Below are 25,000 nucleotides of genomic sequence, written 5' to 3'. Positions count from 1 at the left end.
TCTCTCTCTCTCTCTCTCTCCCTACTTGTACCAAATCGCAGCGATAAGCCTAGTCTTTAAGAGGATTGTACTTAACATCGTGAACAGTCAACGAGTGATGTCGTGTGATACTGATTGAGAGGTCTTGATTTTGACCAGTGGTCAAGCGTTTCGTTTCTTATGACTTCTAAAACGTCCATACAATCTATGCAGCGCAAATAATAACTTTAATATATTGAACTTAACCTAGAAAGGTTAACGAAGTTGACGTCCTTCAGTTTCTTGTTATAATTTTCAGACCGCATGTTGGGTGATTAGTTCTCAATAAAGTAGTCCCGTTAACAAAATATAAAGGTTAAAGGTTAAGCATCAGTTTGTGTGTTGGTACGATTCAGCTGGCGGGCAGAACAGATTATTTTTTTTCATTTATCTATTTGATAGCATGTGTGCCAGAGAATTGGTTATTTGTGTCAATTGCTCATCAGGACTGCACGACGGATAAATCGTAATGATGCCAGAACTGCCGCATTCTGAAAAAAAAAAAACGCTTATTAGATAAAGTTGGCCAGGAAACTCGCCTTTCAAATATCGATTTAATTTAAATGACTCTCATCTTAGCAAAAACTCTCAAACTCTCAAACTTCGCTGAAGCCCCGGGAGTTTGAGAGTTTTTGCCAAGATGGGATGTGGGTCATTTCAATCTACCGATATAGTTGAAAGACGAGTTTTCTGGCCAAATTTTTTAATACGTGTTTTTTTTTTTTTTCGGATGCGGCAGTGAATTGGTTATTTATGTAAACTGCTCATCAGGACTGAACGACGGTAAAATTGTAATGATAATGATACACAAAAACTATGTGTAATGTTTACAGTTTCTCGTCGGATTGAGAGAGACGATTACGGACTTATCACCCAACTACAAACAATAACAAGGAGCTAAGTGACGTCGACTTCATTCATTCTATGATAATATCTTGCTTACAAAATTTGTTGATTCATTTAAGAAGTTATGGCCAGCCTTGATAAACGTGTCCAGATTGAACCCTTCCAAACTTAGGTAAGTAGAATAATTTTTTTTTTTAATTTTATTATCGTTGTTTGATAACATTTGAAATCCGCGCGTGTGTGTGTGTGTGTGTGTGTGTGTGTGTGTGTGTGTGTGTGTGTGGGGAACCCATCCTTCCGATGCAGTATTCAGACGGTGATGTTGATAAACATTTTTAACAAATACTATTCAAGCTGATTAGCTTTATCTTGGGCATCTATATAGAATACCAGCCCAGAGCCTGTATTATATTATAGTGGGAAAAGCTGCGCTTAACAACTGTGCACTATCATTATTATTATTATTATTATTATTATTATTATTATTATTATTATTATTATTATTATTATTATTATCCACTGAAATGTGCTGTATGAGCTTACAACGAGTCTTGAGTCCAATTACGTATAACATGTAGGACGAGACTTTTTTATGGATGTAGTTACACAAAATAACGATTTGAAACAACTTACTGACGAAACCAGATTAACATCACCGGCAGGGCTATCAAACATCAGAAAAAAGGCACAAGACAGAGACAATTGGAGATTCTTCAAGCATGAATAAGAAGTATGGTCGAAGCTGAGATGTCCGATGACATCGAAAGCGGATGTCTTTAAGTCAGTCAAGTCAGTTACACACAACAACAAAAAATTACATTTTCATATCAAACTAATATTGCAGATCAAATGACAGCGATACACTAAATACAAATACCGTTTAACGCGATGAATCATGTTATCTATTATTTAAGTTGTTTTTTTTAATGGCCCTGTTTTGGTGCGATCTGGCGGACGTTATGACTGGGACCGATTTTGACCAGCCGCTGATGGCTCAAACGATTTGCCTAGTACTACGAAAAATTAGTAGAAATAAGAATGTTTGGCTCCAGCTGCTACAGAGCTGCATAAGTCTCGTTAATTCAATAAATCTTGTTTTAGCTCCTTAGAACCAATATTCAGGACTTCTGAGCATTTTTGGCCCATGATGATAGAAAAATTTTTATTTCTAAAGCTATTAAAAGTGAATTTTTTCTGTTGTTTCCTTGGAAACTGAGATTTTTAAAAATTTCGAGTGGGCAGTTCTGAACCTAATATCCACAATAGTATAAATATTAAAATACATAAATAAATGCCAGTTTGCAATAAGCTTATATTTACCCGTAAAGTCTGCGGGTTCTTCACAAGAATCTTTAACTAGTAAACTCCCATTATCTGTACAAAAACGCATTTAAAGATTTGGGCAGAAAACTCGTCCTTCAATTCAAATAACCCTTACATTTGCAAAAACTTTAAAACACGGGACTTCGGCAGTTAGTTGGTTAAATAAATCGCTCTCCTCCATGATTTTAACTCAAATTTTGTATGTTAAGTTTAAAATGTTATATGGGACCCACCACATTAAAACGGTATTATGTCAAGGTAAACTGGAGACTGAAAGTGAATTTTTTAAAACTTGAGTATTTGTATATCGCAATATCCACTAAACGTGCTCAAAGCCCTCACATGGGTTCCAAGCCAGAAGCAACACTTAACATGTACGACGAGACACGATGCCTGTTAGGCTATATTACATTTTATTCGGACAGAGATAACGCTGTTAACTATCAGGTACTCATTTTGCACTGAGTACGGTGAGAAAAATGTTGGGTAAATGCCCTCTTCAACAATCCGCCGGTTAGAGCGGGACTCGAACCCTGGATCTACCGGTCCGAAAGTGAGTGTCGTACCAAAAGACTACAATGACGTAAAAAAGTATAACGTTGAATGCCAGTTCTTATTTTTTTGCATCACACAAAACAAACATTGAACACGAAAGGACGAGGTCGAAGATAGTTGAGTTGCTCCAAGCGTAAAACGTGTACCCTTGTGAAGAAGACAAATATTAACTCACTCAACCCTAGCACCGATATATCCGTAGTATACCCGGGGTTACTCTTACTCCATGCCTTTTTATTACATTTTTTCTGAGACAAATTATAAGCGTACTTTCAAAGCTAATGTTTTTTTTAGTTTTTACATGTTAATGGTAGTTGAATAAAACTATTTATGCACATGCTCATTTTACTACATTTTTTTCCAATTGTGAAAAGTAGCAAAAATCTCTAGGATTGAGTGAGTTAAAATTGTCCCAACTATCGGGAGCCTCTGTTGTGAAATGATAGCACGCACATCTGACAGGTAATCAGAGTGTACGAGCTTCGATCACCATCGAGGTAGACTGATTTTTGGGGGATTTTTTTTCTTGTATTTTTCTTTCTTACATGATCTGGCACCTTTCATACACAATAGGATTCAATAGTCGTAACATCACTTCCTTCCTAATGACGCATGGTAACTTAGTAACACTGGCTCTAAACTATCGGAACAATGGCGGACGCCCGTATGAAATATTTCTCCGGCGAGCATAAAAACGTATCCAGAGAAAAAAAAAACACATAAATTTGATCATGTTTTGACTTTTACACATTCTGATCAAAAGGCATCCAGCATGAAGAATAAAAAGTAATGATTTTCTTTGTTTAGAACCAAGATGGCCGCCGTTGCCGGGCTGCGTGCCATCAGACTACTGAATCCAATTGTTCAGATCTTATGATATGAATGAATATTTATTACCGGTTGCACAAAAGTACCGTATTGTACTTAAATGAATAAATGTAAAAAGAACTGCGACTACTGCTAAACAAAAAAATGGCCATTGTTACAATGTTAGAACGTTAGAGAAGAGTAAAAATAAAAGTAACAGGCATGGATCTAAAACAGTCCTTGCTTTGATTTATGATAACATTCACCCCGCCGTGATACTGTTTATAGCGGTGGGTTACATATTATTAAGCATCATGTTGTGTGGCTCGGTTGCTCCCGTGGAACTTTTGTCTCGTCTTGTCACAAAAGTCAAGCGATGTGAAGCGTGGCCATTTGCCTGATGGGTGACAGTGATCTTTTAAAAATTCTGATACCGATGTTGTGACCATGGGTAAAGCACTTAAAACACCTTACCCCACCCGCCTCAGGTTTGAATGAGTACCTGACTATAGGCAGTCACCGATACTGTAAGAACGTCAGTACAAAAATGACGCCTAACAGGTGACTGGTACAATATAAAAAGGAAGTATGGTTCCATATGGGGAATAAATGAAACATTGTTATACGTAATGCCCATGATATGTAAATCCGTGGACATGCTCTTTTTAAATGTTCAATTCCATATAGTTAATGAAGGCCGACATAAACCCTTATGAGACCCCAAGCAATGCCTATTTGAAAGAGTAAGGATAAAAAGTTTAAAATGTCGTTAAAAAAGGCTAGTTGACAACAAAACACCAAAACATATCCGTGAGTGACAGGCTTTTAAAAGTTCAGATTCGGAATCCAGTTATAGCCTGGGCAGATCAATAAATGTTACTGTTGGAGCTAGACAGCTCTATCTCTTCTGATAAGATTTTGCTCAACGGCACATGTCTGCGCAGGTCTGATTACCTAATGTAAATATGGGCTTGATTTAACATTGTTGTAATGAAGAATATGTTCCGCTGTTTTGAGGGTATTTTCATTACAAGAATGAGCTCATTACAATTTGAGGTATCGGGCATGTAAATATTATGTAGGACTACACGTCGGATGAGGCCCTTTGCGTAAGTATGATGTTATGTCAGAATTAACCTGTTGGAAAAGAACTGATTTTAAGATACGTATAAAAGATGGGAATTTGGAAGCTAATGTTTGTTTCGGGGGTTATTTTTCTGACTAGTTTTGCTTTTACTTTGTATTTGCTTTGTTTTGTTTTGTTTTGTTAATTTTGCTTTTTTTTTTTTGGGGGGGGGGGGGGGGAGGGGAGGGGGGTTGCTTTTGTTTTTGCTTTTGTTTTTTGTTTTGTTTTGTTTTTTGTTTTTGTTGTTGTTTTTGTTTATTTGTTTGTTTTTTTTTTGTTTGTTTGTTTTTTGTTTTTTTTGTTTGTTTTTTTTGTTGTTATTTTTTTTTGTTTGTTTATTTTTTTGCTTGGGTTTTTTTTATAGTGAACGTTACAAAGACAAGTCGCCTTCCTCCTTGGAGGTGTTTAACTCAAAACTTATAATTTTTACGTAAGCTTTGAATTCTATTTTCTTATTTTTATTTTTTATTTTGCCAGGTTGAGAATATCCGGAAAGGATCTGTTGCTGGTTTAATCCCTCATTATTGGGGAGGAGGGGGGAGGTTGTTTTGTTTTGTCTTGGTTTTTGTTTTGTTTGTTTGTTAGTTTTTTTTTTTTTTTGTTTGTTTGTTTTGCTTGTTTTTTGTTGTTGTTTTTTTGGGGGGATTATCAGACACGCAAACATGCTCACATCGGCTCTGTTCATTATGTTTTTCTATCGCAGACTCACTTTAAAATGGAGATGCGCGGCATTTTTATACTGTGTAGAAACGATATTTTACATGAAATAAGCTCAATTTTTTAAAATTCCGGTGTTGTGAAGCAAAATAAAATAAAATAATAATAACAATAATAATAATAATAATAATAATAATAATAATAATAATAATAATAATAATAATAATAAAAAATAATAAGATTAATAATATAATAATAATAATAATAATTAATAATAATAATAATAATAATAATAATAATAATAATAATAATAATAATTTAATAATAATAATAAAATAAAATAAAAGTGAAACTTACGTGCCAGCATCTTTATCTTGATTTCATTGTAACTATAAATAGCTATACCTTTATTTCCGGTTCTTCTGATTACTGTCAACCACTCATTATAGTGTGACTCAAAGCCGCGACCTGGTATTATATTTGGGGTGGAGATAAAAAAATAAAGTGAGTAGATGTGACTCATATATAAGGGAACAACACAAAAATTATATTTGGGGTGAACCATATTAAAAGGCGAAGTTAACGGTAAAATTGATCCTTCCTTAAATCCTTAAATCAATCTCAGCGCCAAGAGGCGAATAAGGCCTGATTGATTAGGCCCACGGAGCAGGAGTTTATCCCGGTTTCTATAGCTTGAAAAAGCTACTATAAATTGCTCATTTCCCTTTGTGTAGGACGCTAGTCTAACGCGAAGTATTTTCCGCCAGATCTAACAGACCCAGCTACCCAATCACTGCTGGGTGCACAGGGGTTCCCTTTGCGTGTGAAGCGAGTGCTTTACCAAATCAGCCATCCGGGACCCCCCCTCCCCCTCCCCACCCCGGTGCGGTAAAAAGATTAGAAATATTAAACTCTACTTGAAAGCTCCCTAAGATTATTTTTTTCATCTTTTTTTTCAGGGGGGGGGGGTTTTTCTTTTGTATTATTTTATATGCTGGCACAGGTTTAATGTGTTTAATTTTCAACATCAAAATCGGCTTTTATTGATGTGTACGTTGATCCAAATCTTTCCTACCTTGTACCGTTTCGAGGCGACAGGTTATCCATATCATTTCCACTTCTAAGAATTGGAGATTCGAGAGACATGAAAGGGGCCCACAAAGCATTCGACAAGGAACTCAACAAGAAACAAATTTAGAGTATTTGTCAGACCAGAGATAGGATATGTTTGCAACAAGTTTTCGATTATCTGCTCGAAAGGAAAGAAGTGCCTTGTCTGTGAAGATTGACATTAACCTTTTCAAGGCGAGGAAAGATTTTACAACATTTCAATCTTTTCTATTATTTGTTTCGGTATAACTACAGACCACACTGTTTTCAGTAAGAGAAGTTCTTTTTCTTAATCAATTTTTTTAACACTTTATTATTTATATAGAGCCATTTCCACGAAAAAGGCTCAAAGCGCATCACAAAGTTCCCTAGCAGCACTTCATGTTATGTAGGAAGAGGCATGGCGCCTTTCAGAAGAAATCATGTTTTATTTGACAAAAACAACCCTGTTATTGTCAGGATACTCAGTTTATACATGAGTAGATTGAGAGAATGTAGTTAAAGAGCATTTCCTAAGTTCTTAACTTTGCGCCTCTCCGAGCGAGACTCAAAACCGGGACGTCTGAAGGCGAGACAAGCAAATCCTTTACAGACCTTAAAAGCTTGAGAACATCTCAGTCTGTATAGATTGAATGAAGATGACGTCACTAGGCTCTTTGTTGTTGTTTTTAGACTGCCAGATGAGTGATTAGTTTCATTAACTTTTCTCAATCGTTTAAGGTTGTATATATAGATTTATTGTGTCGTTACGTTTCATCTGACGAGCAGAGCTGGTAAGTGATTTATTGAAACGCATATCATCGCTTGCATTAAACAGATAATAGAAAATACTTAGATTAAACAGACCAAGCTACCCTATCAATGCTGGGTGGACGGGGAGAGGGTAAAAATTTCCCGACCTGCCCAAGGATCAGTACCTTTCTCTTTGAACTGAGCTGTCTAGAAAATCCCAGTTTTACATATACCGTGACAAAGATACAACCCAGTGAAACCTGGTTCGCAACTTTGTGACAACTCTTTTTAGAAAAACCGTATAATAGGGAAGAAAAGTCGTGACATAAACATCTCTTTTTGTTTCTTTTTTTTTTTTTTTTTTTTGATCCTAAATCCTTTGACGTGTGTATGCAAGCATTCCTTCGGAGTACTAATAATGTTAGGTTATATATTGAATCATAAGGTGGTAAAACCATTTCAGTTCCAGAATGTATAAGCAGATTCTTAGGATTAAGGGACGAAAAACAGCGAGGATATTATATAATCTTTATTTACGACCAGCATATATATATATATATATATATATATATATATATATATATATATATATATATATATATATATACATATATATATATATATATATATATATATATATATATATATATATATATATATATACATATTTTGTTGTTGATATATATATATTTAGACTAGAAAATAGAATGCTATCATTCTGACACCAGAATATGAAATATACAAGGTATGTATTTAGTCCTCCAGAAGAGTAGTTTTACACTTCCAATAAAAGGTGACCCAGTTTGTTTGTTTTGTTGGTTTTTTGACATCACACTTTTCTTCTCTATTCTGTCATGTTTAATTTGAATCAAATCCCGTCTGTAAAGGTTCAACGATCGATAAGTGGATAGAAATGAAATTGGAGCTTTGGTTTGCTTGTACAAGGCTTGTTTTGGATATGTGGTCCAGTGGTATGACACTTAGCTTTTGCTATATAGGTCTCTAGTTCGAGTCCTGCGTGAGGGCAAAGTTGAATCCTTGGAGAAGCCACATTCTTTGACCGTAACCAAGTGTAAAATGAGAGTCTGGACGGTAACATAATTATCTCAATAGCAAACAAAAAAAACAAAACAACAACAGAACGTATAATATATATATATATATATATATATATATATATATATATATATATATATATATATATATATATATATATATATATATTCAATTTGCCGATCCTTGAGGGGATCCCGATAGGTCAGTTGGTAGAGCTCTCACTTTACAATCAAAGGGACCGAGATCGATGCCGGGTGCAGTCGAAATTTTCTTCTGACCCCCCCTGTCCACCCAGCAGTGATTGGATAGCTTGGTCTGTTTTATCTGGCAGAAAGTACTTTGCGACAGACTAGCATCCTATCCAAAAGGTACCAATTATTGCTATTGTCCGTTTCACGATATAGAAACCGAGATGAACTCCGGCATAATGGCTCTGAAGGACTACGTTTTTTTATGAGCCTTGATGAAGTTCTTTGATTGTATTAAGTCGATATTGCATCTCAAGTTATTTTTCTACGTATTATCAAGCTAAAATCGAGTACCGGCTGTGAAGGGTCAACGATCGATAAGTGGATAGAAATAAAATAGAGGCGATTTTGGTTTGTTTGTGCAAAAGGGTGCGAGAGATGGTAGTCATGTTTACATTGGTCGAGATGTCTTTTGGCAGGTTTTTCCTGACTTCGTCTAGTTAATTTCTTCACCTTCTTGTACTGTAAGGCCAACGATAAATAATGCCCTTGTGTGGGTACTGTATAGAATCGATTTACAAGTAAGATATAGTATTAGCTGTAATGTTATAATATATATATATATATATATATATATATATATATATATATATATATATATATATATATATATATCTTTATATAAGTATATAGTATATATATATATATATATATATATATGTATAATATATATATATATATACATATATATATATATATTTATATTGAATCGTGTTTGATACAAATATGGTACGAAAAGTGCTCGACATGCAGTAATGGAGCGAATTATTATTATTTAAAATATTTACCACAATGTTTGAGACAGTCTACATTAATGTTTCAGGCTTAATTTGCCATCGTCAGGACTGAGTTGTTTTGTTGACTGTTGTTGTTTCTTGAAGTGGTTCCGGTTTAAAGTTGCTTAACAAGAATTTACGCCGATGGGGACACCTTCCGTATATCTCACTTTTCATGTTGAGTGTGGCTTCATGAGGTTGTTTGATTATAGTAAATTTTTTCCATGAAATGTTGTGGTCTATTTTGTTGTCTTTTAATTTCCAAATATGTTCGCTGAGTTTTGTGGATGTTTTTTTGTTAGTGTTTCTAAATGTTGAGGTGTGGAGGTTGTATCTTGTTTTGAAATTATTTTCTGTTAGTCCTACATATTTTTCTTGCTTGTTTGTTTTAGTTTCTGTGACTGTGGCTTGGTAAATTAAACTTGATTCTAAGCATTGTTTGTTTAGCGGGCAGTGTTCTTTATTTCTGCAGTTGCATTTTCTGGTGGGTGGTTTTGCTCTTGTCGGTGGTTTATTAATATTTTTTTGTTGTGGCTTGAGATTCATTGTTCTATGTTGCGCATACACGAGTAGCTTATTTTTATGGTATTCCTGTTGATAATTTTATGTAGCGTGTGGTTTTTTGGAAAGTGTGTATCAATTTATTTCAGGAACTGCTGTCCTATGTTTGTGCTGACGTTTTTGTCGAAAGGTGGGTTGAACCAAGTTATGTGTCGTTTTCTTGTTTTACGTTCTTCACTTGTGTGTTGGGGTTTACATGAGAGGGAGGCGTCTGTGTATTCAAATGGTGTGTTGTATCCGCTTTTTGTGAGTGCTTCTTTATAGGGGGTGGCTGCGACGTTGAATATTTCTCTGTTTTCCGAAAGTTTGCTCACCCTCAGTGCTATGTTTTTTGGTATGTTTTCAATGACGGGACGGGGGTGGTTGCTGTTTTTATTAATGTAGCTAATGGTGTTGTTTGGTTTTCTGAACGGTTGGAATGAATTGGATTTTATGTCGAATGTGATGTCGAGGAAGTCAACTGTTTTTTGTTTGCTTCTATCGTGATTTTCAAATTGTTGTTTTGGAATATTTTACAGATTTGTTTTTTGATGTTTTCGTTCGCTCTTGGTCGTCTGTTGGTTATAGCGAGTCCGTCATCTCTATAGAGGCCGATGTATGTGTGTGTATGTTGCAGTTGTGACAGGATGTAGAGTCCGACCAGTTCGCATGTTTCAGCACCGTCGAACGAACCCATTGTTACGTCGAAATCATTATGTCACTTTGTCCACGGCGTGTTGTCATAGTAACTCAGCGAACATATTTGGAAATTAAAAGACAACAAAATAGACCACAACATTTCATGGAAAAAATTTTATCTAAAGCAACAGGATACACACCAACATCAAAACAATGTAGCTTATGCCTGGAAGAAAAATATACTATAATCAAACAACCTCATGAAGCCACACTCAACATGAAAAGTGAGATATACGGAAGGTGTCCCCATCGGCGTAAATTCTTGTTAAGCAACTTTAAACCGGAACCACTTCAAGAAACAACAACAGTCAACAAAACAACTGCCTGACGATGGCAAATTAAGCCTGAAACATTAATGTAGACTGTCTCAAACATTGTGGTAAATATTTTAAATAATAATATATATATTTATATATATATATATATATATATATATATATATATATATATATATATATATATATATATATCGATAAGTGGATAGAAATAAAATTGGAGGTTTGGTTTGCTTGTACAAGGGTTGTTTGGATATATGGTCTAGTAGTATGACACTCACCATCTGCCATGTAGGTCTCGAGTTCGAACCCCGCGTGAGGGCAAAATTGAACCCTTGGAGAAGCCACTTTCCACACATTCTTTGACCGTATCCAAGTGTAAACTGTGTGTCTGATCGGTAACATAATTATATAAATATCAAACCAAACAAACCAAAGCAACAACCTTTTAAATACACACACACACACACACACACACACACATAATATATATATATATATATATATATATATATATATATATATATATATATATATATATACATATATATATATATACATATATATAGTCGTATGCAAAAAAAAAGTTCACTCTTATTAATCGTATTGTAGTATTTGTTATACATCAATGAAAAGGTGATTCATTCATTTATCCAATATAGATACGTAGGCATGTTTATCCCAATTCCCTGTGTAAAGGACAATCTCGAGAGTCTTTAGAGCGACACCAAAATTTGAGTTTCCAAATTTACACAACTTTATTAAAACGAGTACCCTCCGTATCCCTTATGCAGGACAGGCACTTGCCTTTGCATAGACAAAAGTGAAACGTCCAATAAACTCTGCAGTCAGAATATCCCAGATATCTTGAAGATCATGATATATTCCACATATTTTCGATTGGATTCACACAGTGCCATAAATGATATCTCTATTAAAAAGGTATACACAATCAAGGTCCTATGCGATTGGTACGCTGAGATGAACAAAAACTGATGCGTATTTATTGTATGTGGAAGAAGAGGATCAGCGTGTTTCTTAAGTTATTTTAAATGTAATTGTCTAATGAAACAATAATATCATCTATTCCCATAAAGGATTTCTTTTGGCCTCCCATCATCCCGCTCCACTACAGGCAGAATCCATTCTTTTGCCCATTGATCCTCGGACTACTACTTTTACGTGCCTAATTAAGCGGTTCTTTCAGTGCAAATTGGTTAATAAAGGGTCTTTGAATTGCCGTCCGTTCTCTTTTTCCAACAAATGGCAACGGGCCTCTAGTGGTGACTCTAATAATCCAGTCTCTCTGGTTGTTGAAACAACTCGGTCTCTCTAGTTGATGAAACAACTTATTTTTAAAGGACTTTCTTATTTGTATAATAAACACCAACATCTTCTTCTTTGGTTGTTTGCTCTGTATGTCCTTGATTCGGCCTCTTTCAGTGTACTACATGATCAATTTGGAAATACTCTTTGATAATATACCACACGTATGTGAACATTCAACAACAGACTACCTGATCTAAACATGTCATCCAATCAAACGAGCACGGTCCTCAACACTTAGTCTCGCCACGATTTTTGTATACCTATGACAGAAAAATATCTTTAATATTATCAATATTTTGTTTACAAAGCTCGTAACGTTACATTTAATTCAGTTTTGGAATGTGGGAAGTGGGGTAACAATAATATCATAGAAGTGTCTCCAGTTGGCTGCCACATCGCTTTCCCTTAAGTTTTACATCGACATGGACTTATGTGCAGGTCTAATAATCCAATTTATTATGGGCTTACTGTTGAAATGGAAATCTCAAAATATGGCGCAAAATATTACCCATTGCAACAATGCTAAACTACTCCCCTTATTGCTTTCGAATGTCAAACCTGCAAATACGTGCACCCAGTTTAAATGCATGATATTTTTTGCACAGTTCATATTTCGGTGCTTCAAATTCAAATAATTGTATCTTTTGATTGAATGTTAAGATAGGAAAATTGTTACATTTATTAGATAGGCAATTATCTAACATTTTGAATAATATATAACATATCGCAAGGCCTGGATTGTGTCAAAATATATGGGAGAGGAAGCACGTGACTATGTGGTTATGCGCTCTTAGTCTTGTGGTTTGACACTCGCTTTCGGATCGGAGGGTCCTGATTTCGAGCCTCGCTCAGCGCAGAGTTGAGTCCTTTGAAAAAACTTTACTCACATTCTCTCACCGCATTCAAGTATAAAATGAGTACATGGCCATTAACAGCATTGTCTCTGTCTGAAAAAAAAATTGCCTAACAGATGTCTCGTTCAACGAGTACATGTTTAGTGTTGCTGTTGGTCAGGGATCATTTGTAAAGCGCTTTGAGCACGTTTAATGGATATTGCGCTATATAAATTCTCTAGTTGTGTTTTTTTCTTTAATAGGTAAGTTACAAGGCTTATTATTATTTTTTAAGTAGTCCTTCAAAGCCCTTGGAGCCAGAGTTGATCCCTGTTTCAATCGCATCGATCCGACAATGCCAATCGCTTGTTACCCTTTGGATTGGACGATCGTTACGACCCAGCAATCAATCACTACTGGGTGGACAAGGGGTCCGATAATTTATATTATTTTCTCGTTTCCCCCGGATCGATCCGTAGCCATCGTTAATTCAAAGCCTGACACTGACCAAGAAATGACGTCCGAAAAAAAGTCTTTGGCCACAAAAGAACACAAATCGTGAGTTGTATTCAATAAATCAACCAATGGGATAATTTGCTTGCTTGAGCTCGACTAACGACAACGGTGTAAAAACATAAAAATGTCGTCAAACTATAAGTCCAAGTAGGTTTGAGTGTCAGCGTTGCCATCGTTAACACTAGCCTGACACTAGAACCCTCTAGGCGTGGCAGTTTGACGTCATTTTTTAGATTTGTGTTGCGTCTAGTAAGTTGTCGTTAGTAGAGCTCATGGAAACAAGTTATTTCATTGGTTGGACTATTGAATACAACTCACGATTTGTTTTCTTTTGTGGCAAAAGACTGGCATTTTGACGTCGTTTTTTTGGTCAGTGTCAGACTATAACATAACGATGGCTACGGTGTCAAGCTATAACTTTACGATGGCTACGGTGTCAGGCTATAACATAACGATGGCTACGGTCAGGCTTTATGTTAACGATGGCTACGGTGTCAGGCTATAAGTTAACGATGGCTACGGTGTCAGGCTATAAGTTAACGATGGCTACGGTGTCAGACTATAACATAACGATAGCTACAGTGTCAGGCTATAACATAACGATGTCTACAGTGTCAGGCTATAAGTTAACGATGGCTACGGTGTCAGGCTATAACATAACGATGGCTACAGTGTCAGGCTATAAGTTAACGATGGCTACAGTGGCAGGCTATAAGTTAACGATGGCTACGGTGTCAGGCTATTAGTTAACGATGGCTACAAGTTAACGATGGCTACGGTGTCAGGCTATTAGTTAACGATGGCTACGGTGTCAGGCTATAAGTTAACGATGGCGACGGTGTCAGGCTATAAGTAAACGATGGCAATGATCGATCCCGGTCCCTTTGTACATGAAGTGAGTGAACTACCAAATGATCTATCAAGTCACCCATGTATTATTATAATCGAAGGAAAGAAATTGACGTCACTCAGTTCTTGTTACTGTTTTAGCCAGACATGTTTATGAGAAGTTCTCACTATATTGTATTTATCAGACTATAAACGTTTAAGGTTACACACAGTTTTGTGTGTTGGTACGTTTTATAGATAGTATGCGCTTGACTAAGAAGTTCACAATATTGCCATCCGGAAGTATAACTGGCCAACACACAAAACTGTGTGTAACCATGATTATTTATAGTCTGGTTAATACATTTTAGTGAGAATTACTCATAAACGCAGATGGCTAAATACAAAAACAAAGGCTTGAGTGACGTCATCTTCGTTCTATCTATACGGTGGTGGATGTTGTGAGTTTTTTCAACAAAACGCAAAGCATCAATAAATTTCATTCTTTCTATCTATTTGTACTCTCAGGTTTGACAAGGGAGTGAATCCGTCACAATGAGTCTTATTCACCTTTACATGGTGTTGTGTCCTGTGGTAAGCTATATTGTAATGATTATCATATTATGCCTAAAACTGACCAATCGTCAGAAACGGGTATTATGTAGACTTGATTTAGATGATAAAATTGAAATTATTATAGAATTAACTTGAGATTTTATATAGTGCAATATCCACTGAAACTGCTCAAAGCGCTTAACAAGGAGTCCCAGGCCAACAGCAACACTTTCCATTAAGGACGAGACATGATGCTGTTAGGCGATATTACAATGTTTTCGGACAGAGACAAGGATGTTAAAAGGCCTGGTACTCATTTTACACCTGAGTACGGTGAGAGATTGTGAGTGAAGAGCCTTTTCCAGGAACCCAATTATGCGCCGAGCGAGGCTCAAACCTTCCGATCCCAAATCGAGTGTCACACCACAAGACCACAGAGCAGAATGAATGAAGGCTCTTTATAATTTCTTTCTTTTTTTTTTTTAGACAATCAGTTGAATGATTCATTTTTACTGAAGTCAATATGGCGGTCCATGAACGTTGGAGGTTAATAATAGTTTTGTGTGTTGGTATAATTGATCTGGCGGGCAGTTAAGTGAGTATTTTACCCCCACGCATAGCATCAATAGTAAAAGACTCAGTTTTAATTTTTTACATTTTCTATAGAGGTTCTGGGTTCGAATCCTGCTCTGTGCGGCGCAAAGCTGAGACATTGAAAAAGGCTCATTACTCACATTCTCTCACCGTAATCGTGTTAAAATGAGTACCTAGTAGTGAACAGCGTTGTCCCTTAACATAAAAAATGTAATATCACCTAACAGACGTCATGTTTCGTCTTATATGTTTAGTGTTGCAGTTGGCTAGGGACCTCTTGCAAAACGCTTTGGTGACCTTATGTCAACTTCCTTCTATCTATAGATATATCAAAATTGGATTCAGTAGTCTGATGTCACGCGCCCGGCAACGGCGGCCATCTTGGTTCCAAACAAAGAAAAAACTTTTTATTCTTCATGCTGGCTAGAACTTTTCATATGCCTTGTGATCAAAATGTGTAAAAGTCAAAACATGATCAAATTTATGGGGTTTTTTTCCTTTTAGATACGCTTTTATGCTCGCCGGAGAAATATTTCATACGGGCGTCCGCCATTGTTCTGATAGTTTAGAGCCAGTGTTACTAAGTTACCATGCGTCATTAGGAAGGAAGTGACGTTACAACTGTTGATGAGTATTGACATCACTCAGCTCTTTGTTATTGTCTTTAGCCAGCCAATTTTATGAGTAGTTCTCACTAAATTGTATTAATGAGACTATAAAAGTTTTAGGTCACACATTGTTTTGTGTGTTGGTACGTTATATCCGGCTGGCGAATGTTATGAGTTTTTAAACTAAACGCACAGCATCAATAAAACTTGAATTCAAATATATGCCCTTGTGGAATTTTGAGTCAATTTTGTTTCTTATTCTTCAAAGCATTTGTTTTCATGATTCTGAATATATATTAAATCTATGCATTTAGGTAAAGCACTCACCAATATCAGTTGTATCAATACACAAGAAACTACGTGTTACCTTATACGTTAAAAGTCTGATCGAGAGATTATAGCGAGAACTATTCGTTCAATTGGATTCAGTAGTCTGATGTCACGTCGCCCGGCAACGGTGGCCATCTTGGTTCTAAACAAAGAAAACCATTACTTTTTATTCTTCATGCTGGCTAGAACTTTTCATATGCCTTGTGATCAGAATGTGTAGAAGTCAAAACATGATCAAATTTATGGGGGTTTTTTCCTCTGAATACGCTTTTATGCTCGCCGGAGAAATATTTCATACGGGCGTCCGCCATTGTTCCGATAGTTTAGAGCCAGTGTTACTAAGGAAGGAAGTGACGTTACGACTGTTGAATAGTATTGGCGGCCTAAAATAAATGACAAAAAACTGAATGATTGCGTCTTAATTTTATTCCATTGAAGAATTGAGTTTAGGTAAAATACGCAGAACAATCGTCAGCAGAATATATAATATAACAACGCATAAAACTATGTGTAACAATGAGCGTTAAAAAAAAGTCTGATTGAGAGAATTTAGTGAGTACTAATCATAAAAATGACTGAGTAACAAAGAAGAGCAAAGAGCTGAGTGACGTCAACTTCCGTTCCCTCTATAGAGAGAATATAGTTGACGTCATTTTGAATTTTGTTGTTGATTGTACAACGGTTTGGTGATTAGTTCTCACTAAATTCAATCAATCAGACTTTAATTGTTTAATGTTACACACAGTTTTGTGTTATGATATGATTCATCTGCTGATAGGACAGGTGAGTATTTTATCTAACTGCATGGTATCAATACTTTAAACTCAATTTTCTTCAACTAGATTAAACGAATATAATATTACTAGTAAAAACCCCGCAATTTCGCGGGGAAAGAACTATTTTCATTCGATACTGTACTCACCATCATTTAATGAGGGCAGATTGGTAAACAACGTTGTCTGTGTAATTTGATATAGCTTCGGTTGATTTTTCTGTGTGGCCCAACATGAAGTATCAACGGTGAAAATACAAATTTAAAGAATACTAGGGATGTAGGAGCTTTTGGAATGTCCCCCCTTTACTTAACTTATGGAAAAACAAACACCCTAGCACCTTTAATAACACTTATGACTAACCTCTCGAGCTAACCCTAATAGAAAAAACAACTCTCGGACTGCTTTGCACTACTTTTCAATACTTAACAAATCACAATGGCGGCCGAAAATCAAAACAATGGTCAAATTAGGAAATTTTAAACTTTCACAAATCTATCAAGGTTTGTTCTAGATTTTTTAAATACTTATATATAATGACAATCTGAATAGATAAATGCCTGACAAAATATCAAGGTGAAAATACAATTGTAAAGAATATTGGGGATGTAGGAGCTTTCGGAATGTCTCCCCTTTACTTAACTTATGGAAAAACAAACACCCTAGCACCTTTAATAACACTTATGACTAACCTCTCGAGCTAACCCTAATAGAAAAAACAACTCTCGGACTGCTTTGCACTACTTTTCAACACTTAACAAATCACAATGGCGGCCGAAAATCAAAACAATGGTCAAATTAGGAAATTTTAAACTTTCACAAATCTATCAAGGTTTGTTCTATATTTTTTAAATACTTATATATAATGACAATCTGAATAAATAAATGCCTGACAAAATATCAAGGTGAAAATACAATTGTAAAGAATATTGGGGATGTAGGAGCTTTCGGAATGTCTCCCCTTTACTTAACTTATGGAAAAACAAACACCCTAGCACCTTTAATAACACTTATGACTAACCTCTCGAGCTAACCCTAATGGTAAAAAAAGAATCAAAATGGCGACTGAAATACCTTCATGTGATCATGTGAATAATATCACTATGAATGCCACGATTTGCTGAAAAATGCCAACACACACACATGTATACACCACACACAACACACACACAAACATACACACACACACACACACAAACATACACGAAATTAGAACATACTACTACATAACAAAACTGATCACCGCTAAATCAACAACACAACGGAAGTAATAATAATACTTGATGTCATAAATAGATGACGCAAATTGACAACTTTTTACAGAGTCAAAATTAGTTGATTTTGAGAGCCAAGTGTCGTCGGTACATATTTTATGATATTATCTGTTTGACTCAATGAACTTTCAAACTGACTTTAAATTATAAAAGGAAATAAAGTTATCTGTTTATCTATCTGTAAAAAATACATTTCTAATTTTCAAATTTTTCAGTAGAGTTGTGCACCGTATCAATTTTTTGATTGACTCAAATAAGCACAATGTTCTCCACAATGCTATATTTTTTTAAAGAAAGGATTACCAGGTTGACACTGACTGTCACATTCTAAGGTTATTGTTGTTTTATCATTATCTTTTTTGTTGTAAATGTTGATAATAATGATAATGTTGATTTAATGGTAATGGAGATATTGATGATGATGATGATGATGATGATGATGATGATGATGATGATGATGATGATGATGATGATGATGATGATGATGATGATGATGATGTATTCTTGTTTATGGCATTTGATTATGGCACAGTCGATTCCAGTGTGAGTACTTGGCTATAGACAATGTACAATGTCACGAAAAAAATAACGGTTCCATACTCTTTGCTGGAAAACTCTCGTTATAATTAGGGGAAATAACTCAGTCGTAGCAGGGAACAACAATTACCTATTTATGAGTTGCGTCCCTTGATCAATATTTCGCTTTCATTCAGGACATTTTAATTCCACCATTAGGAAATTAACCCAATGTGAGGCTTTTATGTTGCTTTTAGTTTATGCTATGGGTTTCTTATATATATACATATATATATATATATATATATATATATATATATATATATATATATATATATATATATATATAGGGCACTCCTGTATGATCGATGTCCTTAATTTTGACAGCCGCCATCATTTTTTAATTTATCTAGAAAACAAAAGGCTTGTTGTTGTTTAGTATTTTTCAAACGGAATTATTCCTTCTGTGTGAACAAGTTTCAAATGTGTGTATTTTCCCCTTTACCTATTTTTCCTCCACACAGATTTTGCTGTTTGAAGTTAAAAGTTTGTTGGGGGGTGGGGGGTTTTCCAATGGAGATGAAAGGAATGTCTTAATGTCCTAATAAATAACCGCTGCCAAGTAGTTTGTTGGACTTTTGATTTTCAAAATAAATCTCCTTTCTATGTGAAATTATATTGTTTTGCATTTTCTTCACAGTTTGTGCTAGTCGAAGTCGAAGGTTTCTCCGGTGAAAATAAAAAGAATTCCTTTGTGCGCCGTGAGAGAAGATACATTTCTCCCAATAAATGTGATCTTGACGACCCCGATGCGTGTGGGCATGGTTACTGTTGTATTAAAGAGGTAGGTTGCTTGACGACCTCAATGCGTATGGGTGTAGTTATTGTTGAATCAAAGAGGTCACCTACTAGATTATCTCAATGCCTGTGGGCATAGCTACTGTTGTGTCCAAGAGGTAAGATGCTAGACAACTCTAAATCCTGTGGGCATAGCTACTGGTGTGTCCAAGAGGTAAGTTGCTTGACAACTCCAAATCATGTGGGCATAGCTTCTGTTATATCCAAGAGGTAAGTTACCAGACAACTCCAAATCCTGTGGGCATAGCTACTGTTGTGTCCAAGAGGTAAGTTGCCAGACAACTCCAAATCATGTGGGCATAGCTACTGTTGTGTCCAAGAGGTAAGTTGGCAGACAACTCCAAATCATGTGGGCATAGCTACTGTTGTGTCCAAGAGGTAAGTTGTCAGACAACTCCAAATCACGTGGGCATAGCTACTGTTATATCCAAGAGGTAAGTTGCCAGACAACTCCAAATCATGTGGGCATAGCTACTGTTGTGTCCAAGAAGTAAGCTGCTTGACAACTCCAAATCATGTGGGCATAGCTACTGTTGTATCCAAGAGGTAAGTTGCTAGACAACTCCAAATCCTGAGGGCATAACTACTGTTGTATCCAAGAGGTAAGTTGCCAGACAACTCCAAATCCTGTGGGCATAGCTACTGTTGTATCCAAGAGGTAAGTTGCCAACAACTCCAAATCCTGTGGCATAGCTACTGTTGTATCCAGTGGTAAGTTGCCAGACAACTCCAAACTCTCTGTTGTAGTCATAGACCACTTGCTGTGTTTCCAAGAGGTAAGATGTCAAACAACTCCAAATCATGTGGGCATAGCTTCTGTTGTATCCAAGAGGTAAGTTGCCAGACAACTCCAAATCATGTGAGCATAGCTACTGTTGTGTCCAAGAGGTAAGTTGGCAGACAACTCCAAATCATGTGGGCATAGCTACTGTTGTGTCCAAGAGGTAAGATGCTAGACAACTCCAAATCACGTGGGCATAGCTACTGTTGTATCCAAGAGGTAAGTTGGCAGACAACTCCAACTCATGTGGGCATAGCTACTGTTGTATCCAAGAGGTAAGTTGCTAGACAACTCCCAATCATGTGGGCATAGCTACTGTTGTGTCCAAGAGGTAAGATGCTAGACAACTCCAAATCTTGTGGGCATAGCGACTGTTGTATCCAAGAGGTAAGTTGCTAGACAACTCCAAATCCTGTGGGCATAGCTACTGTTGTATCCAAGAGGTAAGTTGCTTGACAACTCCAAATCATGTGGGCATAGCTACTGTTGTATCCAAGAGGTAAGTTGCTAGACAACTCCAAATCCTGAGGGCATAACTACTGTTGTATCCAAGAGGTAAGTTGCCAAACAACTCCAAATCCTGTGGGCATAGCTACTGTTGTATCCAAGAGGTAAGTTGCCATACAACTCCAAATCCTGTGGTCATAGCTACTGTTGTATCCAAGAGGTAAGTTGCTAGACAAATCCAAATCCTGTGGGCATAGCTACTGTTGTATCCAAGAGGTAAGTTGCTAGACAACTCCAAATCATGTGGGCATAGCTACTGCTGTGTCCAAGAGGTAAGATGCTAGACAACTCCAAATCCTGAGGGCATAGCTACTGTTGTATCCAAGAGGTAAGTTGTCAGACAACTCCAAATCCTGTGGGCATAGCTTCTGTTGTATCCAAGAGGTAAGTTGCTAGACAACTCCAAATCCTGTGGGCATAGCTACTGTTGTATCCAAGAGGTAAGTTGCTAGACAACTCCAAATCCTGTGGGCATAGCTACTGTTGTATCCAAGAGGTAAGTTGCCAGACAACTTCAAATCCTGTGGTCATAGCTACTGTTGTATCCAAGAGGTAAATTGCCAGACAACTCCAAATCCTGTGGGCATGGCTACTGTTGTATCCAAGAGGTAAGTTGCCAGACAACTCCAAATCCTGTGGGCATAGCTACTGTTGTATCCAAGAGGTAAGTTGCCAGACAACTCCAAATCCTATTGACATTGCTACTCCTGTAAGAGGTAAGTTGCTAGACAACCCCAGTGCGTGTGAGCGTGGCTATTGTTGAATCAAAGAGGTAAGTTGCAAGACAACCCCTTACCTGGGTGTGGTTCCTGTTGTGTCAAAGATGTAAGCTGATAGACAACCCCAAAGCCTGTGTGGACATGATTACTGTTGTGTCAAAGAGGTAAGATGCTCCATGACCCCAATGCTTGTGGACGCGATTATTATTGTATCAAAGAGGTAAGGTGATGTTTTTTGAGTTAATGTATTCAATGTGTTAAACGTGCTCCGCAATGCTTTAACAACATTCCCATTACACACAGTACAGTTCCCCTGTTAGCGTCCTTGATCCTCGATTAGCGCAATTGCAATATCTGCCTCTGACCGCGTTTGCCGTCGCTTGATTTTGTTACTAGACAAAAAGATCGTACCACTTAGTTACCAAACATTTTAAACTTATTTAGCTAACTTCAAATGTTGTTTATCAATTCGGAAACTCTATCAAGCATATCTGTATTTGTGTCCTAGTTGAATACATTGCCGGTAACAGCGTGGGACGAGACATGACGATTTCACAATTGATTTTTAAGATTGTAAGAGCGTCATGCCATGTTCCACATGTTAAGTGTTTCTGATTGTTTTGTAAAGAGATTTGAGCACAGAACGGTATTGTGAAATTTAGTGTAAATTTGTTTGTTTTATTGAAAACAGTGGATATAATTACCTACGAAAACACGATCGAAACTTCATTCTCTTCTTTACTTATTTTACTTTAAAAAGTAGGGGGGGGGGGCGAGGGCAGCTGGTTCATCTCGATATTAAAAGCTTTGAGGAGATTGGTCACATCAAGTGAATATTGTGTAAAAGCCTTAGGTAATTTCTAGTGGGGGGGGGGGGATGTATTTTGTTTGTTTGTTTTAATTGGGGTTTTATTTGTTTATTTAGTTTTGTTTTTGTTTTTTGGGGGGGGTTTTTGTTTGTTTTGGGGGGTGGTTTGTTTTTGTTCTTTTGTTTTTGTTTGTTTGTTTATGTTTGTGTCTTTTAGGCTTTTATTTCACCATCCTTTATCATCATATCGGTATCATTTGGATGTCTTGTTCGTGTGACTTTGTTATCATCCCACGTGGTTCTGGCCTATAGTCCCATGTGTGTCAGTCCTGCTTTTGGCGGTGCAAAGTTGAGCATCACGTGTTTTCTTTGTGAAAAAAGTTATAAAGTGTCTTCTATGTGTCGAGTTTCATCCAACATGTCGTATTAAGTGTCGCTGTTACGTCGGTAACCCTTGCGCTTTGATCACGTTGAGTGGATATCGCGCTTGCAAAATATTTTGTTTGTGTTCCATTTCATTGTGCAATAAAAAAATTCTAATAGAGAAATGTTATTCAAATGAATCGCCCCTTAAAGAAGCAACGAAGTGAAATTCTCAGCTGATGTATGTACAAGATTACTTTCACTGTGAATATTCTGGAAAAAAAATAATTTTCTAATCAATAAATCCGTTCAAAAATGAAGGAAAGCCTTTTCTAAAATTGAAATTTTATACGAACTTAAGTCCGGGGTTAAAGTTGTATTTTTTTTTTTATTAGGACGCGCCTCTCATGCTCCTAACAGATGTCATGCTTCATCCAATATGTTAAGTGTTGCTGTTGGCTTAAGACCCCGTGTAAATCGCTTTGAGTATATTTTTAGTGGATATTGCGCGATATAAAAGCTCTTAATTATTTTTTTTGTTCCAACCAGGTGATCTCCTTCCAGGATCTAGACATGGATCCACGAGCCAGCACACTGTGTCATCCCCATCTGACCTTAGGACAACTCTGCTTGCGTCAAACGGAAGGATACCTCTGCGACTGCGCACATGGGCTAAAATGTGACTTCAGAAATAATGAAACATATGGACATTGTATTCAGTCTTAAGGGGTATATATTATGCGACCTACCATCTCTAAACGGTACTATATCATAGAAATATTATTATATAAATGCTGATTGTTGAATTTATAGACAAAACCATTAAACGCGGACAAAGTTTATGTCCTTTCTTGAATAGAATTAATATAATTTGAATTAGTACATAAACCTAAAATTTCATGGTTCTTGACGTTTAAAACCTAGCGGTGAGTGGCCGAATTCACTCCACCCCCCCCCCCCCCCCCCAAATAGAAAAAAAAAAACAACGAAAAGAAACAACTTTTTATCAGAATTCGGCAGTTGTTTTTTTTGTTTTTTTTGTGTGTAAGAGATGAGCAACTGCGATGTTTCTCTAGAAGTTAGTCTCATCGCAGTTACTAACTCTTACTGAAAGCGATGGAAACGAAAGTCATAACCTAGCAAATGTCATACACATTGAATCAACTTTAAATCGGCCACGAGGTCTGTAGGGTTAACTACGTATTCGCTCTTTGGCGTTCGCATCACTCCGGCGCAATACCAGTTTGACGCGGTGGGCCATATATTAACAGGTCTGATAACCGAATGGAATTATGGGCTTGTTTTCATTTTGGTGTAATGGACAATTTTCAGCGTTGGTTTTAGAGTATTTCCATTACAACAATGAGACCATATCAATTTGTGTTATCAGACCTATAAATAGGTATACGTTGGTATGGGAGTATTTCTATTGCAACAATGAATACTCAATAATTTTGTTATATGACCTGGAAATAATTACACGTTGATTCGATCCAAATTACTCTTCGAATGTATTTTGAAATGATATCGATACGTAACATTCAACATATATTTTAGTTGATTTGAATTGATATTAACTGATTAATAAATATGTTAAATCTTTAGAAGGCAGTTGCCTTCAGTTGCATCAGTTCACCTCGCTCATTGCGTTTCACATAAACATAAACATGAAAAGAAACATATATACAGTGGAGTCCGCATAAAGTCAACGCTCTTAAAATCAACTTTTGCTTAAAGTCAACACGTTGGGTGGGGATCCTGACCTCCCATAGCGGGCAGGGAGGTACATATTGTGTCTTCTATCCCCTTATATCTGTTATCCAACATGCTTTCTATCTTTGTCTTGGAATGAGATTACTTGGTTTTTTCCTGGCCCTCGTCGGAGTCCTGGCTGGGAGGGAAACAGTCAAATGCATAGTTATTGTTTTGGGAGATGATATTTTTTTTCTTGTAAATCGTCTCTGTTATGTATTATTATATTTGTTATTTTTGATGTATAATGTAAGCATTTGAGTGTATTCCTCTTTGTTGGATTTTAGG

General features: G+C 36.4%; 1 protein-coding gene across 5 annotated transcripts; it reads left to right on the top strand.

Moving 5' to 3' along the window:
• Positions 1-47: 47 nt before the first annotated feature.
• Positions 48-24,567, top strand: LOC144969674 (uncharacterized). Of its 5 annotated transcripts, none has more exons than XM_078908824.1 (5): positions 48-121; positions 987-1,036; positions 14,803-14,868; positions 19,625-19,768; positions 23,510-23,906. In XM_078908824.1, the coding sequence occupies exons 3-5, from the start codon at positions 14,830-14,832 to the stop codon at positions 23,684-23,686; spliced, it is 360 nt and encodes a 119-aa protein (XP_078764950.1). In that variant the 5' UTR covers positions 48-121; positions 987-1,036; positions 14,803-14,829; the 3' UTR covers positions 23,687-23,906. The 5 variants fall into 5 exon arrangements, with proteins under 5 accessions (XP_078764950.1, XP_078764946.1, XP_078764949.1 ...); XM_078908820.1 differs by having other exon boundaries at positions 58-121; positions 790-1,036; positions 23,510-24,567; XM_078908823.1 differs by having other exon boundaries at positions 58-121; positions 984-1,036.
• Positions 24,568-25,000: the final 433 nt, after the last annotated feature.

This window comes from Berghia stephanieae, chromosome 3 (genome assembly GCF_034508935.2).
Source record: "Berghia stephanieae isolate SIO BIC M18660-M18661 chromosome 3, UCSD_Bste_1.3, whole genome shotgun sequence".
NCBI classification, from domain to species: Eukaryota; Metazoa; Mollusca; class Gastropoda; order Nudibranchia; family Aeolidiidae; genus Berghia; species Berghia stephanieae.
The sequence above is the reverse complement of the archived record's forward strand: the minus strand, read 5'-3'. Positions and strand labels throughout refer to the sequence as shown.

Coding starts and splice junctions, on each gene's coding strand:
- LOC144969674 (XM_078908820.1), top strand. CDS start 14,830: ATGAGTCTTATTCACCTTTACATGGTGTTGTGTCCTGTG. Junction 14,869..19,624: donor ACATGGTGTTGTGTCCTGTG/GTAAGCTATATT, acceptor TTTTCTTCACAG/TTTGTGCTAGTCGAAGTCGA. Junction 19,769..23,509: donor GTTACTGTTGTATTAAAGAG/GTAGGTTGCTTG, acceptor TGTTCCAACCAG/GTGATCTCCTTCCAGGATCT.